The sequence below is a fragment of the Onychostoma macrolepis genome, chromosome 18 (genome assembly GCF_012432095.1).
Source record: "Onychostoma macrolepis isolate SWU-2019 chromosome 18, ASM1243209v1, whole genome shotgun sequence".
NCBI classification, from domain to species: domain Eukaryota; kingdom Metazoa; phylum Chordata; class Actinopteri; order Cypriniformes; family Cyprinidae; genus Onychostoma; species Onychostoma macrolepis.
In genome coordinates this window covers 30548980-30564667 of record NC_081172.1, presented here as the reverse complement: position 1 = coordinate 30564667, position 15688 = coordinate 30548980, and the positions used below count along the sequence as shown (strand labels likewise).

Here is a 15688-nt window from a genome sequence, read left to right as displayed (position 1 = left end):
GTTTTACTTTCCTTGAAGGAGGATGAAATTAAAACAGCTTTCATTCTGTTCTTTGATTTCTTGCCAGCTTGTTCCAACGCATTATTATGTCCATCCATAACCGGTAGCAGGCGAGGAATGACTCAGCAAGCTGAGCTAGAAAGTGTCTAAGGAAATATGCAGTCAGAGGTCTGAGCATAGAGACACAGCGCTCACCTCTAGGTCTGGATGTGCAAAGAGGACAGGACCGGTGGTTATAGCAGAGGTTTAATCACACATTTCTAAATTCAGATTTATCTGCATAGAGCTAAACCATTAAGAATGTCCCAGGAGACCTAATCTGGCCAAACACACTCCGAATGTACCAGTATTGTGTCTGCTTTTTCTAAACACAGACAATTAAGGAAAATCATAAATAGTGATCAGTAAACCAATAGTGGGTTTCGGTTACTGATGCCAATGTGCTGGCTGATGTAATGCTAATATAAATGTTAAATCACTACACTTACTTAAAATCATTCAAACAATATTTAAAAAAAAAAAAGAATCAAGTATATTTTGAACTTGACACACTTTAGTTAATCAGCCTAGCAGGTACAATTGCTGGCCAATGTCTATAATACCAAAATATTGTGAATTCAAAATGTATTCATATTAAAAATAAATAAATAAATAAATACTTAATTTTTCATATTTGTTTAATTTCTAAAAATATTTTTCATAATAACATCGTTTCATAATGTTTTAATCAAACTGTCTTTTGTGTTGATATAAACACCTGTCGTGTTTTCTGTAAATCTCTTGAGAAAGCTCTGGTGAAGCATTTAATAGATAGAAGTTGATGCATTTTGACAGTGAGGAAATAGCTCATTTAAAACCAAGTGCAAATAATTCAACATTTCTTAACTTTTCAATGTCACTTTCGCAAACACTTGTATTTTTCTTTTGTTCCTGATCCGAACCATTCCCTATTAAATCAGCTGAACTTCAGAGTTTAACACGGGACACACACACACACACACACACACACACACACCTGACTATGGAGATCACACCAGATGATGGAGGATGCAAGCAATGCATTAAAAAATCATGAGCAGGGCTGACTGCAGGGGAGCTCCATGCTGCTTTTTTGCTGACTCATTGTTTTAGTTTGGCAGTTCACGCGCAGAGACAAAGAGCCATAGCAGAACAGTAATTTCTCTAATTCTTCTCACTGCCTGCAGCCTATTGAGCCCTTTGAGACTATAGAGCTGAAACTCACCCTTAATGAGAATGACTTCTGGATGTACCCTGAAGAGACCCATGCAGATCTCATCTGGGTTCTCTCATTAAACCTCAGAATGTGTGCAGGTACTACATACTGTATATATCAACATCTCCACATTATGCTAATTAAATTCTTACTGTTTGAAGGATAATGTGTGTAGGTGCAATATGCTGTAAAATAGATGAACCATACACTCTTATTTATAGATGAAACAGGAGATGGGGAAACATCAATTGCCAGATTCAAACTCAAGCCACTCATATCAGAATCAAGGCTTTCAAAGCATGTGTGTTAAATGTGGCCAAATCTGACAAACATCAAGTGTTTTGGACTTTTTTTAATAATTTTTGAGGCTTTTTATTCCTTTATTCTTCAGACAGGATAGTGGAGAGATGAGAGAAAAGTATTGGGTAGAGAGATGGGAGCAGGGTTGGCATAGGACCTCGAGATAGGAATCGAACTCTGGTTGCTGTGAGCACAGTTGCGCTGTATATGTTCACACACTAACCATGAGGCTATCGGCACCGACGTGGCTTTGAACCTTAACACAAAGCTACAAACATGTTAGTTTGAACATGTAAATGTCTGACAAAAAGTGTCAGACTCACTTCATCCACATTAAATCGTAATGCATTGTAGCTGAAGAGTATACTGAAGAGTAGCTTTCAATTAGTAAATCAAACTGGATAAAAAATAAATAAAAATAAAAATGTTTGGTTGAACAAATAAAATGATGTTATCAGACTCTTGTCATCCATATAGCATTTACGCTCACTATGTTGGAGCTCATGTGATAACGTTAGGCCACAACTCTGGAAAAATGATGTACAGGGGTGTGCTTGGCTTTACATTTTTACATTACTTTACAAGAAACTCCAAAAAAAAAAAAATGTTTCTTTGAACATCTAAAATGTGAACAAAAGTGTCAGACTCAAGACATCCACATTAGCTTTAGCAATAAAACTCAATACATTGGAGCTCTTGCGCTAAAAATGTTAGGTAGCTCTTGAAGACAACATACTGAAGAATATTTGGCTTTAAATTGGGGAACAAACTCCAAAAAATGTTGGTTCGAACATCTAAAATGCTAACAAAAGTATCAAACTCAGTTCATCCACATTAGCTTTAGCATTAAAGCTGAGTGTACTGGAGCTAACTGTATATGCTAACTGTTAGGCAGGTCTGGAAAATAATGTACTAAAGAGTTTGCTTTCAATTAGGACAACAAAGATAAAAAAAGAAGGTTTGAACATATGCTATCAAGCATCAGACTCTAGTCATCTGTATTAGCATTAGAATTAAAGCTTATGTATTGGAGTTCATGTGCTGACTGTTAGGCCACATCTTTAAAAACAATGTACTGAGGAGTTCCTGGATTTGCATTTTGACAACAAGCCCCAAAAATGTTTGTTTGAACATCTAAAATGCGGTCACCTAGCCACATGCCCCAGTGGACTCCAGGAACGGTAAATCAGATGCATTACAGCCCGTTGATGCAGTAGGACCGGTGTTTTGGCACAGGTGGTTGAGGACAGTCACTCATGCATGTCAGTCAACTAATCACGAGCCGTGCTTTGCCAGCGACACATGGTGCATGCATTCTTAACATGATGTGATGATTGCCAAATGAGCAGAGCCAGACAAAACACATTTAAAACGGCACGTCCATCAATCCCAAGCTCATTCCCTTCCCTATTCCCATGGGTTGAAGAGCTAAACTGAGGAAATGTCATAATATTTACAGAAGCAGGACGTATGTGTATGCTGGCATCATTTTAGCAACAGTTGCATACGTGAAGAGTCTGCAGCTATTTGCGATATTCGACAGCAGATTAAGTGTAATGTTATGCTAATGCCAGAGCTCCATAAATATCTGTTGGTTTTGCACATATAAGACTGGTGAAGCTGCGAGTATGCTGTATTGTTTGTATTGCAAGCTCCTCTCACCAGGTGGAAGAAATTGCGCATCTCATCCTATTCGTCCCTCATGGGACCTAACTAGTCTGCAAATCCCCACGACGCCTGTCTGTAATGCTACTCAAGCCTCCGGCAATGTCCAGCAGCCTCCAGTAAATTAGCCAGGATCCCTGTGGCAGAAAGGACTCTGGGTTCATAGAGGCCCTGTCTGAAATAGCGTACTTGATGTAGACTTGCTGTTTTGTGGTGCATTTGTAAATTTATAAATCTGAAGAGTGTGAAAATGTGGATATCTGGGATTTTGGGACTTTGCTAACCTTCCAAAGTTGTACTAAAGTATTTTAATGCTCTGCTGCAGTGGGTTTTGTTAGACTGAATAATAATTTCAGTCTTGTAGTAAAACTTTGTCGAAAATTAAAAAAAATGTTTAGTAGTTTAAAAACAACATGAAATGACGTTCACAACACACGTAGCTTCTGAATTGTATTCCCATGTGAAACATTCATTGAGAAATTGTGAAAAAGAGACTTTTTATCCACCAGGATTCGATTGGATCATAATGGGATATGATATTATTGTTTGAGATTATTTTTCTCTGCCCAAAGGCATTAATTACATCAGCAGAACTAAGAGTTTAAGGTTTGGCTGGTTAGCATGGTGCAATTAGCCCCTCATTTTTTCATAAGAATAGCATGCCTGAATTAATCTTCACAGAAAAACAACAGAACAGAAAAACAAAGGCCATTGAACATTGAACCTATACATACAATTCAGTGCAGTTTCCTGTTTGAAATCAACACTAAAAGTAATAAAATACAACTAATTGTTATGCCTTTTCGCATAACCCTTTCCAAAAAGTAGTATACTTCAAGTTTATTTTATTAAGTATACTTAAATCTGCAGTCCGTAACTTTTTTGGGTTAAAAATGATCCGAAATCAATATTTGAGCAAGTACATAACCAGCCAGCGTTCAAAACTATCACCTTACTTTAGCCCGATTCACAACAGTTAGTTTATAATAATATTTTCTAATTTGTAGGTTTAAATTCGAGCATGGCACTGCGCCATTATGTCATGTCTGTAAACATAAATAAGTTTTCCCGGCTACTAGGCTATCGCATGTGAGGATCCTGCAGGTGATGGAACGTTTATAGCCTTTTCTCACAGCAGCTGGAATAATTAAATGTATAATTTTGATGGCGGATTGTAATCCAGAAAGGATTATGTGTTTATGAAACACATGTGAATGAAATGAAATTATATTATATTCCAGTTTTAAATGTGCTTCTGATTACAGATAGCCTGGGATTACACAGGATTTGTATTTTAAAGAAAACCAGTTCGAAGGGAGCATAGTTTGCTTTTTGGGTTAAAAGAATGTCTTAACATGAAATTCGAATGGTATGACAATTAGATATTATTAGACTGTACAAAAATTGAAATCTACACGCTAATACTCATTGTCACGCAATGCTGATGTTGTTAACATTAATAATTTGAGAATAAAGTATAACAATAATAATAATTTGCATGGTAGATGTGATATGAGCTAACCGATCTTTAGATTAAATCACCATTGGTAGCGTGATTTATTGTAATAATTTTTTCCTCAGTTGAGCAGAACAAACGTGACAGACTTGTTACTTACTTGTTCAGATGGCAGTATATGGTGAAAATTATTATTTGGGTCATATATTCCAAGACGTAAACTATCTGTGATTCCTCAGTACAGTATGCACACCGGTGCGGTGACTGACTGCCACACATTCACCTCAAAACATTAGATTCATCTGCGCTGGAGCCGTGATAGAACACCGGATCACAACCTCGCGCATTGAAGATAATTCCGCACAGAGCTGCAATTCCAGGTTTTCAAACAGAGATGACGACAAAGAGGCAAAACTTACAGACTGCAGCTTTAAGTAAAGTTCAAGTATATTTTTAAGTATAGTTTATGTAGTAAGTAAACAAATATCATTGTACTAGTACTATACTCGTAAGTGTACTATTTCAATACTCCTTGTGACTAAATTGGCCCACTTTCAAGTTTATAAATGTATACTTTTAAGTATACTTTAAGTATAAAAGTAGTAAATTTTGAGTACACAACTAGTTTACATCAAATGTTTTAGCTTGAACTGCAACTATACTAAAAGTAACCTTATAGGTATACTGATAGTTTAGTAATTAAATACTTGTAGTAGCATTTTTAGTACACTTTGAAATATAGTCTCTAATAGTTTAATAGTTTTATACTGCAAGTATACTCGTAAGTTTTCTTTAAGTGAACTTTACATCATACTTTAAGTATACTACTATGTCCCTATTTAAGTATTAATTTGTAGATATTTTGTTGTATGAATATCTCAATGTACAAAACATCAAAATAAAGATCAGGGTATCTGCTTGTAAACAAAAACATTTTATTCTAGTTTCATGCATTCTTCTTTTTTTTAAACACTTGAATGTGGGAAAGTTTCATAAATAAAGAAATAAACAACATTTTCAACAAAAAGCTGAAAAAAGACTATGAATTGGATTCAGAATGATAATCAAAACTTAGATGGAGTCGATCAGCACCCCAAAGCTTGACAGTCATTATTACCTCTTCATTGGTCAACATTTTATTCCATGACATTACACAGTGTTGATGCTGTTTTAACCATAGACTGTAACATGTGGAAACATCTGTTGTTTTAGTTTCTTCTTCACTTGTGTGTTTTTTTTTTTGTTTGTTTTTTGTGTACTACCCCCTACCATATAACAATGTAAACACGGATTCTCGGAGCACAAGTATAGCTCAAATATATTTAGACTTTTTCTAAGTATAAGTCAAGTATACTTAAATGTCATTTAAAGTATATTTCTGAGAAGTACATACAGTGGGGCTAAAAAGTATTTAGTCAGCCACCAATTGTGCAAGTTCTCCCACTTAAAAAGATGAGAGTAATTTTCATCATAGGTATACCTCAACTATGAGAGACAAAATGAAGAAAAAAAAAATCCAGAAAATCACATTGTAGGATTTTTAAAGAATTAATTGGTAAATTCCTTGGTAAAATAAGTATTTGGTCACCTACAAACAAGCAAGATTTCTGGCTCTCAGAGACCTGTAACTTATTCTTTAAGAGGCTCCTCTGTCCTCCACTCGTTACCTGTATTAATGGCGTCTGTTTGAACTCGTTATCAGTATAAAAGACACCTGTCCACAACCTCAAACAGTCCAACTCCAAACTCCACCATGGCCAAGACCAAAGAGCTGTCAAAGGGCACCAGAAACAAAATTGTAGACCTGCACCAGACTGGGAAGACTGAATCTGCAATAGGTAATTAGCTTGGTGTGAAGAAATCAACTGTGGGAGCAATTATTAGAAAATGGAAGACATACAAGACCACTGATAATCTCCCTCGATCTGGGGCTCCACGCAAGATCTCACCCTGTGGGGTCAAAATGATCACAAGAACTGTGAGCAAAAATCCCAGAACCACACGGGGGGACATAGTGAATGACCTGCAGAGAGCTGGGACCGAAGTAACAAAGGCCTCAAATCCTGCAGTGCCAGACGTGTCCCCCTGCTTAAGCCAGTACATGTCCAGGCACGTCTGAAGTTTGCTTGGATGATCCAGAAGAGGATTGGGAGAATGTCATATGGTCAGATCAAACCAAAATATAAGTTTTTGGTAAAAACTCAACTTGTCGTGTTTGGAGGAGAAAGAATGCTGAGTTGCATCCAAAGAACACCATACCTACTGTGAAGCATGGGGGTGGAAACATCATGCTTTGGGGCTGTTTTTCTGAAAAGGGACCAGGATGACTGATCCGTGTAAACGAAAGAATGAATGGGGCCATGTATCGTGAGATTTTGAGTGAAAACCTCCTTCCATCAGCAAGGGCATTGAAGATGAAACATGGCTGGGTCTTTCAGCATGATAATGATCCCAAACACACCGCCCGGGAAACGAAGGAGTGGCTTCGTAAGAAGCATTTCAAGGTCCTGGAGTGGCCTAGCCAGTCTCCAGATCTCAACCCCATCAAAAATCTTTGGAGGGAGTTGAAAGTCCGTGTTGCCCAGTGACAGCCCCAAAACATTACTGCTCTAGAGGAGATCTGCATAGAGGAATGGGCCAAAATACCAGCAACAGTGTATGAAAACCTTGTGAAGACTTACAGAAAACGTTTGACCTCTGTCATTGCCAACAAAGGGTATATAACAAAGTATTGAGATGAAATTTTGTTATTGACCAAATACTTATTTTCCACCATAATTTGCAAATAAATTCTTTAAAAATCCTACAATGTCATTTTCTGGATTGTTTTTTCTCATTTTGTCTCTCATAGTTGAGGTATACCTATGATGAAAATTACAGGCCTCTCTCATCTTTTTAAGTGGGAGAACTTGCACAATTGGTGGCTGACTAAATACTTTTTTGCCCCACTGTAAAAAGACTAAAAGTATACTTTCCTATTTTTTTAGTTTAAAAGAAATATAGTAATAGCACACTTTTTTTCGTAAGGGAAATTATGATTATGGGGCAGATTATTGATTAATAAAGACTTATTTTGTGCAGTTTCTTGCACAATGCTATGTTACGACCACAAAATACATTTTTGATGTTTGCATCACATAACCAGCTCCATTATGTTTGCCTGTTCTGACAGTAAACTTGCTTGGTAGCGCAGCCGGTACAGCATTAGACTTGTGATGTGCAGCACTCGGGTACGAGTCCTGGTAAACATAAGTCACAATAAAAGAGCTCAAAGACTTATAGAAGCCAGCTAAAATGGCATGGTTGTTTCAGAAAATATGTTTTGATCTCACATTTGTTTGTCTTAACAATCGGTTAGGTGCTACGCGATTAACATTTCATGATCTATACCATTGTGTGATCTCATAAACATGTGCGTGCTTCTTTTTCTACAGTGCTGTTGAGTTTACTCTCGGCCGGGGCTCAGACCGAGATGAAGCGGGTTGTTGGGGACAATGCCACTTTGCCTTGCCATCACCAGTTCTGGCAGTCGAATGGACAAACACTGGACATTGAATGGCTCCTGCAGAAACCCAATGTTAAACAACGTGTGGTGAGAAATCTTTTGCTTTTTATGCCATCTCAAAATTTGTCTTCTCTTCACTCATGGTCTCTTGTTTATTTTATTTCAGTTTCACTTAGATTTTGTTCTATGGACATGAGTTTTGTTTTTGCATCTGTCCTTCTGATCTCCTTCCAATCACCTCATCTAACTGTGTACTTGTGAGGTGATTTTATCCTTACAGATACAAGCCTGTGAATTTATTTTGGATTTGTGAATGCTAATGTTTTATTCCCTACATCCTGGAGAAAATTTCCAGCCAGATTACTTGCTATGTAGTTTGTTCAGGGTAATGCTGTGTTGCACAAATTGTCCAAGTAATGAGTAATACTTTATTTGGAAAGCTCACTTTAGACATTGAATTAATTTTAAGTAATTTTCAGTCATTAGAATATCAGTAGACTGTCTGCTTAATATCTGCTAACATTTTATTTTGATGGTCCCCAACAGACATTCAACTTATATGTCATAAGTATATGTCAAATTATTCAAATAACCCTAATCTAAAAGTCTACTAAAACTACTAAAAATTACAAATTAATTTAGTTGACGTAGTTTCAAAGTAATTTAGCAAGTTAGTAGAATTTCTAAAGTGTACTATTGAAATTAAGTGTAACCAGAAATTATTTTTGTAATCTTTTTTGGCAAGTTGTAGGACTACAGTTCAACTAACCTGGTTTATTTTTCAGTGTGTTGTCTTTTTCCTGTATTAGCAAAATATGCACATTTTGACGACGAAAAAAAAAAAAGGAAATATTATTATTAGGGCCCAAGCTTACTTACATACCACAACTGCATATATCGTATATACATGTGCGTATATGTATGAAACACTGTACATATATAGTTCTCAGTGAACCAATAGTTTTTGCAATGATGTTATAGTCCTTAAAAAACTGAGAAAAGTGAATGTCTCCCTTCATTAAAGATTTTATTCTGTTTGTCAGTACTACCACGTGGGAATCTCTCAGAACAACCTAACAACCACCCAAAACACCATAGCAACCACCTAGTTTTAACTGTCGTCTCTCTCAGAGATACAGCAGTCACAATGGCTGCCTTCATGGTTTCACGGTCTGAGGTTTGTGAGCACAGTGCTTCTCCCGTCCTGTCACAGGTCTGAATCAGCTTTTTCTACACATCTCTCTTTGAAATACATCTGTATCAGTACACCTAACAGACGCTTCACCCATCTCTCTTCTCTCTCGCATAAACACATTCAGATAAGAGCTTCGTCTTATCTGCCTGAAGTGAGAATCTTTCACTGTGAAATGAACATTGTTTGGACACAGCTTTGAGTTTTGGTATCCGTTATGTATCAGCGCGCCATAATTCATCAGGGGGAAGTCAATACGTGCCAGTCAGGTGATATACTTTCAGATTAATTTAATTATCTGATTGCGATAAGGCTTTTTATTTCCCCACATAACAGACAGAGATCTTTTTCTTTGTTTGAATGTCAACGCAGATCTGTTCGTAATCAGTTGAGATTTAATTTCAGAAGACAGGAAGACCTAAAAAGAAACTCGCATCAGAGTCTTCGAAGCCTATGGGACGGGTTGCCCATCACATGTAATATTTAACGGAAAGATAACATTTGAGACGCCATTAATTAAAATCAAATGTCTGAAAATTTGATTAGGAATCAAACCAAGCCCCTGACATAATGAATAAGTCATTCCTTTGTTCCACTGTAAGGCCTGTGTAACTAGAAGCGTTCGGCTTGTCAGCATTTAACCACAGCTTGTTTAGTAATGTGTAGTACTCTCTAAGGGGTTTTCTTCTCAAGAACATTGTTGTTAAAGGGATAGTTCACCCAAAAATGAAAATTCTATCATCATTTACTCACCCTCAAGTAGTTCCAAACCTGTATGAATTTCTTTGTTCTGCCGAACACAAAGGAAGATATTCTGAAGAAAGTTTGTAACCAAACTGTTTTGGGGCACCATTGACTTCCATAGTAGGAAAAAAAAAAATACATATAGACCCTCGATGACAAAACATGTCTTGAAAATTTTAAATCAATATATTGTTTTCTGTGAATGAGTAAGCAGAATGATTTTCACATAATTTTGAAGTAAATATTCTAGCCTACAAGACTGATTACTCAAAAGTCTTGTTCAGGACTATTTAGTGAGGGTTCTATGGCCTTATTTCAGCTACATTTTTTTTCCCAAAACTTACAAACCACGCATAATATTTTTTTTCTAAAAAATACAAATATGTACATCCATCTTGGTCACATATTATTGTAGCACAGTTTGCGCTGAATACAAAAAAAAATTACATGTTGGTCAATAGTATGTTTTAAGTAGCTGAAATAAGCACAAATATCAGGGCATGTCAAAACATCTCAAGGACCCCAAAATGACCTCAGACCCCAGAGGGTTAAAGTCAATGGTGCCCCAGAACTGCTCTGTTTCCCACATTCTTCAGAATATCTTCCTTTGTGTTCGGCAGAACAAAGACATTCATACAGGTTTGGAACTACTTGAGGGTGAGTAAATGATGACATAATTTTCATTTTTGGGTGAACTATCCCTTTAAATGGCAGTGGGTCAAAGTTTACATGATTAACATGGTTTACATGTCCCAGTTACCCCTGCTGGTAAGTGCCTTAACTACACCATCTTTTTTCCACTGATGAGCCATCAGTAGATTTTGATTATCTCTACTCACCAAAGCTGCATTTATTTGGTCAAACGTACAGTAAAAACAGTAATATTCTTATTAAATTATTACAATTTAAAACTAGATGTCAAGACAGTGATGTTGTCCTGAGAAATCCTGAACTGAAAGTTTAGATGGATGGATGGATGGTGATAGATAGATAAGGTGTTCTGGGTGGTTGCTAGGCAGTTGCCAGAGTGTTGTGGGTGGTTGCTTGTTGGTTGCTCAGGTGTTGCTAGATGGTTGTTATTGTGTTCTAGGTCATTGCTAGGCTGTTGCTAAGTGGTTACTTGATGTTCTGGGTGCTTGCTAGCCAGGGTGTTGTGGGTGGTTACTAGTTGGTTGCTGGGCTGTTGCTAGGCAGTTTGCTAGGCCATTGCTAGGTGGTAGTTAGGGTGTTCTGGGTGGTTGCTAGGCAGTTGCTAGTGCACTGTAGGTGCTTGCTGGATGGTTGCTAGGGTGTTCTAATTGGTTGCTATGTTGTTGCTAGGTGGTTGATAGGGTATTCTGGGGGGTTGTTAGGCAGTTGCTAGGTGGTTGCTAGTCTTAGCTCGTTTAAGCTGGTCTCCCAGCTTGCTAATCTAAAAAGTACCCAAAAACCCTTTAAAAGTCTGGATAATAGACCAGACTGAGAGACTATAAAAACATAATCTTCATTAATCTTCTTCTTCTTCCCAGCAATGCACACTTGCCTTTAACTTTATGTACACATAGTATTATGTAGCATGTAGTTCACACAGGTGACTTTTATATGACATCCATGCAGCTGCCATTGTGATGAATGGAAATGCTAACGGATAGCTCTCTCCAGCTATATTACCTCCTTGGCTAATGCTAACATTACAGAATCTCTTTCTTTGAAGTGAAGCCATAACCCCATGACTCAGATGTTATTCGTGTTCAAGAAGATTATGCTAGAGAAGATTATTCTGCTGTCATTTGTAATCTACATAAATAAATATGACAAAGAGCATCATGTTATGCTTGTCAGTGATACAGAATGCATACAATAAGAATCACAGATGTTTTTTTCCAGAAATGCAAATGAGTAGCGCATCAGAGTTTTCTCCTGTTTGTCATGCTGTAGTGTGTGTGTGTGTGTGTGTGAGATGAGCAGCAGTCGCTCTGGCAGGTGGACCCGACCACAGGTCTACTGATGTGTAGTGGCATCAGTGTTTAGTCTTTTACCCCAGGCATTCAGGAGGCTGTCACCGTCAAACTGTGTGTGAATGTGTGTGTTGGCAGCTGTGTTTGTGTACGACAGCCATTTAGCATCTTTTCCATGGCAGTCGGTACAGGTAGAGGTTCTTATATTAGAAACCCTTTTGTCTTTTGTACAGAGCAGTACAGTTGTCGCAAAGTACCCATCAGATGAAAAATACAGAAACAACCAGTTTTGTAGATTTTCTGAGGAAAACAAGAATGCTTTCCAATGCAAAGTTCCATGCTACAAAGCTAGATTGCTGTGAGAAGTTGCCATTAGATCATTACCATAGATATAGATGCCTCATTAGTGGCTGTTTCTATGGGCTGCTATATGTAAACAGTCTGCAATATTGGAATGGTTAAAGCAGGTCCTTGAATACTCCAGATCAAGTTGAATGCAATCGTAGTTAGTAACTGTAGTAAACTGATTACATGTAATCTGTATTATGTAATCACATTTTAAAAATTGAGTATTTACAATTAGATTATATAACATAAATGCTTATAATCAGATTACAGTTACTTTTTTTGTGAATGACATGATACATATACAGGTGCATCTCAATAAATTAGAATGTCCTGGAAAAGTTTATTTATTTCAGTAATTCAACTCAAATTGTGAAACTCGTGTATTAAATAAATTCAATGCACACAAACTGAAGTAGTTGAAGTCTTTGGTTCTTTTAATTGTGATAATTTTGGCTCACATTTAACAAAAACCCACCAATTCACTATCTCAACAAATTAGAATATGGTGACATGCCAATCAGCTAATCAACTCAAAACACCTGCAAAGGTTTCCTGAGCCTTCAAAATGGTCTCTCAGTTTGTTTCACTAGGCTACACAATCATGGGGAAGACTGCTGATCTGACAGTTGTCCAGAAGACAATCATTGACACCCTTCACAAGGAGGGTAAGCAGCAAACATTCATCAGAGCCCTGCACGGGCCTCAAATTTAGGCCCTAGCCCGGCCCTGGCCCGAGATACTCAGGCCCTAGCCCGGCCCGTGTCCGACAGTTTATCAGAATTACCGACCCGAGCCCATCTTTTTTTTCCCCCCTTCTCCCAAAACGGCTCATGTTTCAGCTATTAAAATAGTTCAGTTTTGTATGTAATGGCAAAGTGATTATATTTCGTTTTTTCCTTTTTTTTTTTTTAAGTTAATTTTGAAAAATGTTTGGAGCATTTTTTGTTCGTTAAACAAGTTATTTCTTTCTTAAAGTAACGACCAAGCAGCCAGCAGCAGACCAGCAGGCTGATCAGCATGTTTGATCAATTTAGCCTTCTCAAATCATCACTAAAATAAAATCTATAGATATAATAAAACAGTTCAAGCATATAAAATGTTTAAACGTTAAACCTATATAAATGCTGCATCCAGTAGTTTGTGCGGAGAAAGGAAGCTAAAGCGCAGGACATGGAGGCACCAGCGCAATCAATTGTTTTTTTTTTTTCAATGGAAACAACTTAAAATAGGCCGTAATTTTTGCTCATAAAGGTAAGAGTAATACATCATTCGGAACTGTAAAGGGTCTACTTCTATTTGTGTGCACTCACAATATCAACAAAACGTCGTGCTTTTAAGAAAACGATACGCTTTCTGCCGTCTCGTCTTGAACAGGAGCGCTTCACAAAAATGAACCAAAAGTCAGCGAATACATGCCTCACAGACATGATAAATATATATATATATAGAAAGCTTTAAATTACTACTTAACGAAATAAATCAAATCGAAAACAAAAACTCATTCATTATTAATCCGTGAAGATGCACTTCTCTCTAAAGGCGCGTCTAATGAGGAGATGAATCCACACTGATGCAACACTGACACAGAAAACACTAGTTTATTAGTAAGTAATTCAAATATCTCCTTACTATTTCCCTCGGACACATTCATGGTAATTACTTTTGCTGGGGCTTTACGGCAAGCTTTATTGCATGTATTTGAACACCGCCGAGCCGCTCTTCACAGTCGCGGCACGGTCTCGTGTTGTTTCCACCAGCTCGGCAATTTTTTTTCATCACTAATTGATAATAATAATAATTCCTTACATTTATATAGTGCTTTTCTAAGCACTTTGCTTAGACATTGATGGATGTCTAAAATATAAAAATAAGGAGAAAACTAAAACAGGCCCGAGGCCCGGCCCTCGTCTGAACTATGACGTGAAAATTGGCCCGAAGCCCGGCCCTAGGGGGGTAAAAAAGTCGGGGCCCGTCGGGCCAAAGAAGCTGGCTGTTCACAGAGTGCTGTATCCAAGCATGTTAACAGAAAGTTTAGTGGAAGGAAAAAGTGTGGAAGAAAAAGATGCACAACCAACCGAGAGAACCGCAGCCTTATGAGGATTGTCAAGCAAAATCGATTCAAGAATTTGGATGAACTTCACAAGGAATGGACAGAGGCTGGGGTCAAGGCATCAAGAGCCACCACACACAGACGTGTCGAGGAATTTGGCTACAGTTGTCGTATTCCTCTTGTTAAGCCACTCCTGAAGCACAGACAACATAAGAGGCGTCTTACCTGGGCTAAGGAGAAGAAGAACTGGACTGTTGCCCAGTGGTCCAAAGTCCTCTTTTCAGATGAGAGCAAGTTTTGTATTTCATTTGGAAACCAAGATCCTAGAGTCTGGAGGAAGGCTCGAGAAGCTCATAGCCCAAGTTGCTTGAAGTCCAGTGTTAAGTTTCCACAGTCTGTGATGATTTGGGGTGCAATGTCATCTGCTGGTGTTGGTCCATTGTGTTTTTTGAAAACCAAAGTCACTGCAACCGTTTACCAAGAAATTTTGGAGCACTTCATGCTTCCTTCTGCTGACCAGCTTTTTAAAGATGCTGATTTCATTTTCCATCAGGATTTGGCACCTGCCCACACTGCCAAAAGCACCAAAAGTTGGTTAAATGACCATGGTGTTGGTGTGCTTGACTGGTCAGCAAACTCACCAGACCTGAACCCCATAGAGAATCTATGGGTTATTGTCAAGAGGAAAATGAGAAACAAGAGACCAAAAAATGCAGATGAGCTGAAGGCCACTGTCAAAGAAACCTGGGCTTCCATACCACCTCAGCAGTGCCACTAACTGATCACCTCCATGCCACGCCGAATTGAGGCAGTAATTAAAGCAAAAGGAGCCCCTACCAAATATTGATTACATATACAGTAAATTAACATACTTTCCAGAAGGCCAACAATTCACTAAAAATGTTTTTTTTTATTGGTCTTATGAAATATTCTAATTTGTTGAGATAGTAAATTGGTGGGTTTTTGTTAAATGTGAGACAAAATCATCACAATTAAAATAACCAAAGACTTAAACTAATTCAGTCTGTGTGCATTGAATTTATTTAATACACGAGTTTCACAATTTAAGTTGAATTACTGAAATAAACTAACTTCTCCATGACATTCCAATTTATTGAGATGCACCTGTACATATTATTCACACAATGGCAGTAAATTATTCATAATTTGATTCACCCTAATTCTTCTTTTTTCTCTCTCTCTCTCTCACTCTCCTACATTTTCCTTTCTGAAGTTCTGCTTTTATACATATTTGCA

General features: G+C 37.6%; 1 protein-coding gene across 1 annotated transcript in view; it reads left to right on the top strand.

The window, feature by feature from the left end:
- clmpb (CXADR like membrane protein b) overlaps window positions 1–15688 on the top strand; it is a 97417-nt gene that overhangs the window by 59373 nt on the left and 22356 nt on the right. Inside the window, exon 2 of the mRNA XM_058750640.1 lies at window positions 8090–8247. Within this exon, the coding sequence (XP_058606623.1) occupies window positions 8090–8247 (158 nt within the window). The remainder of the gene's footprint in view (window positions 1–8089; window positions 8248–15688) is intronic.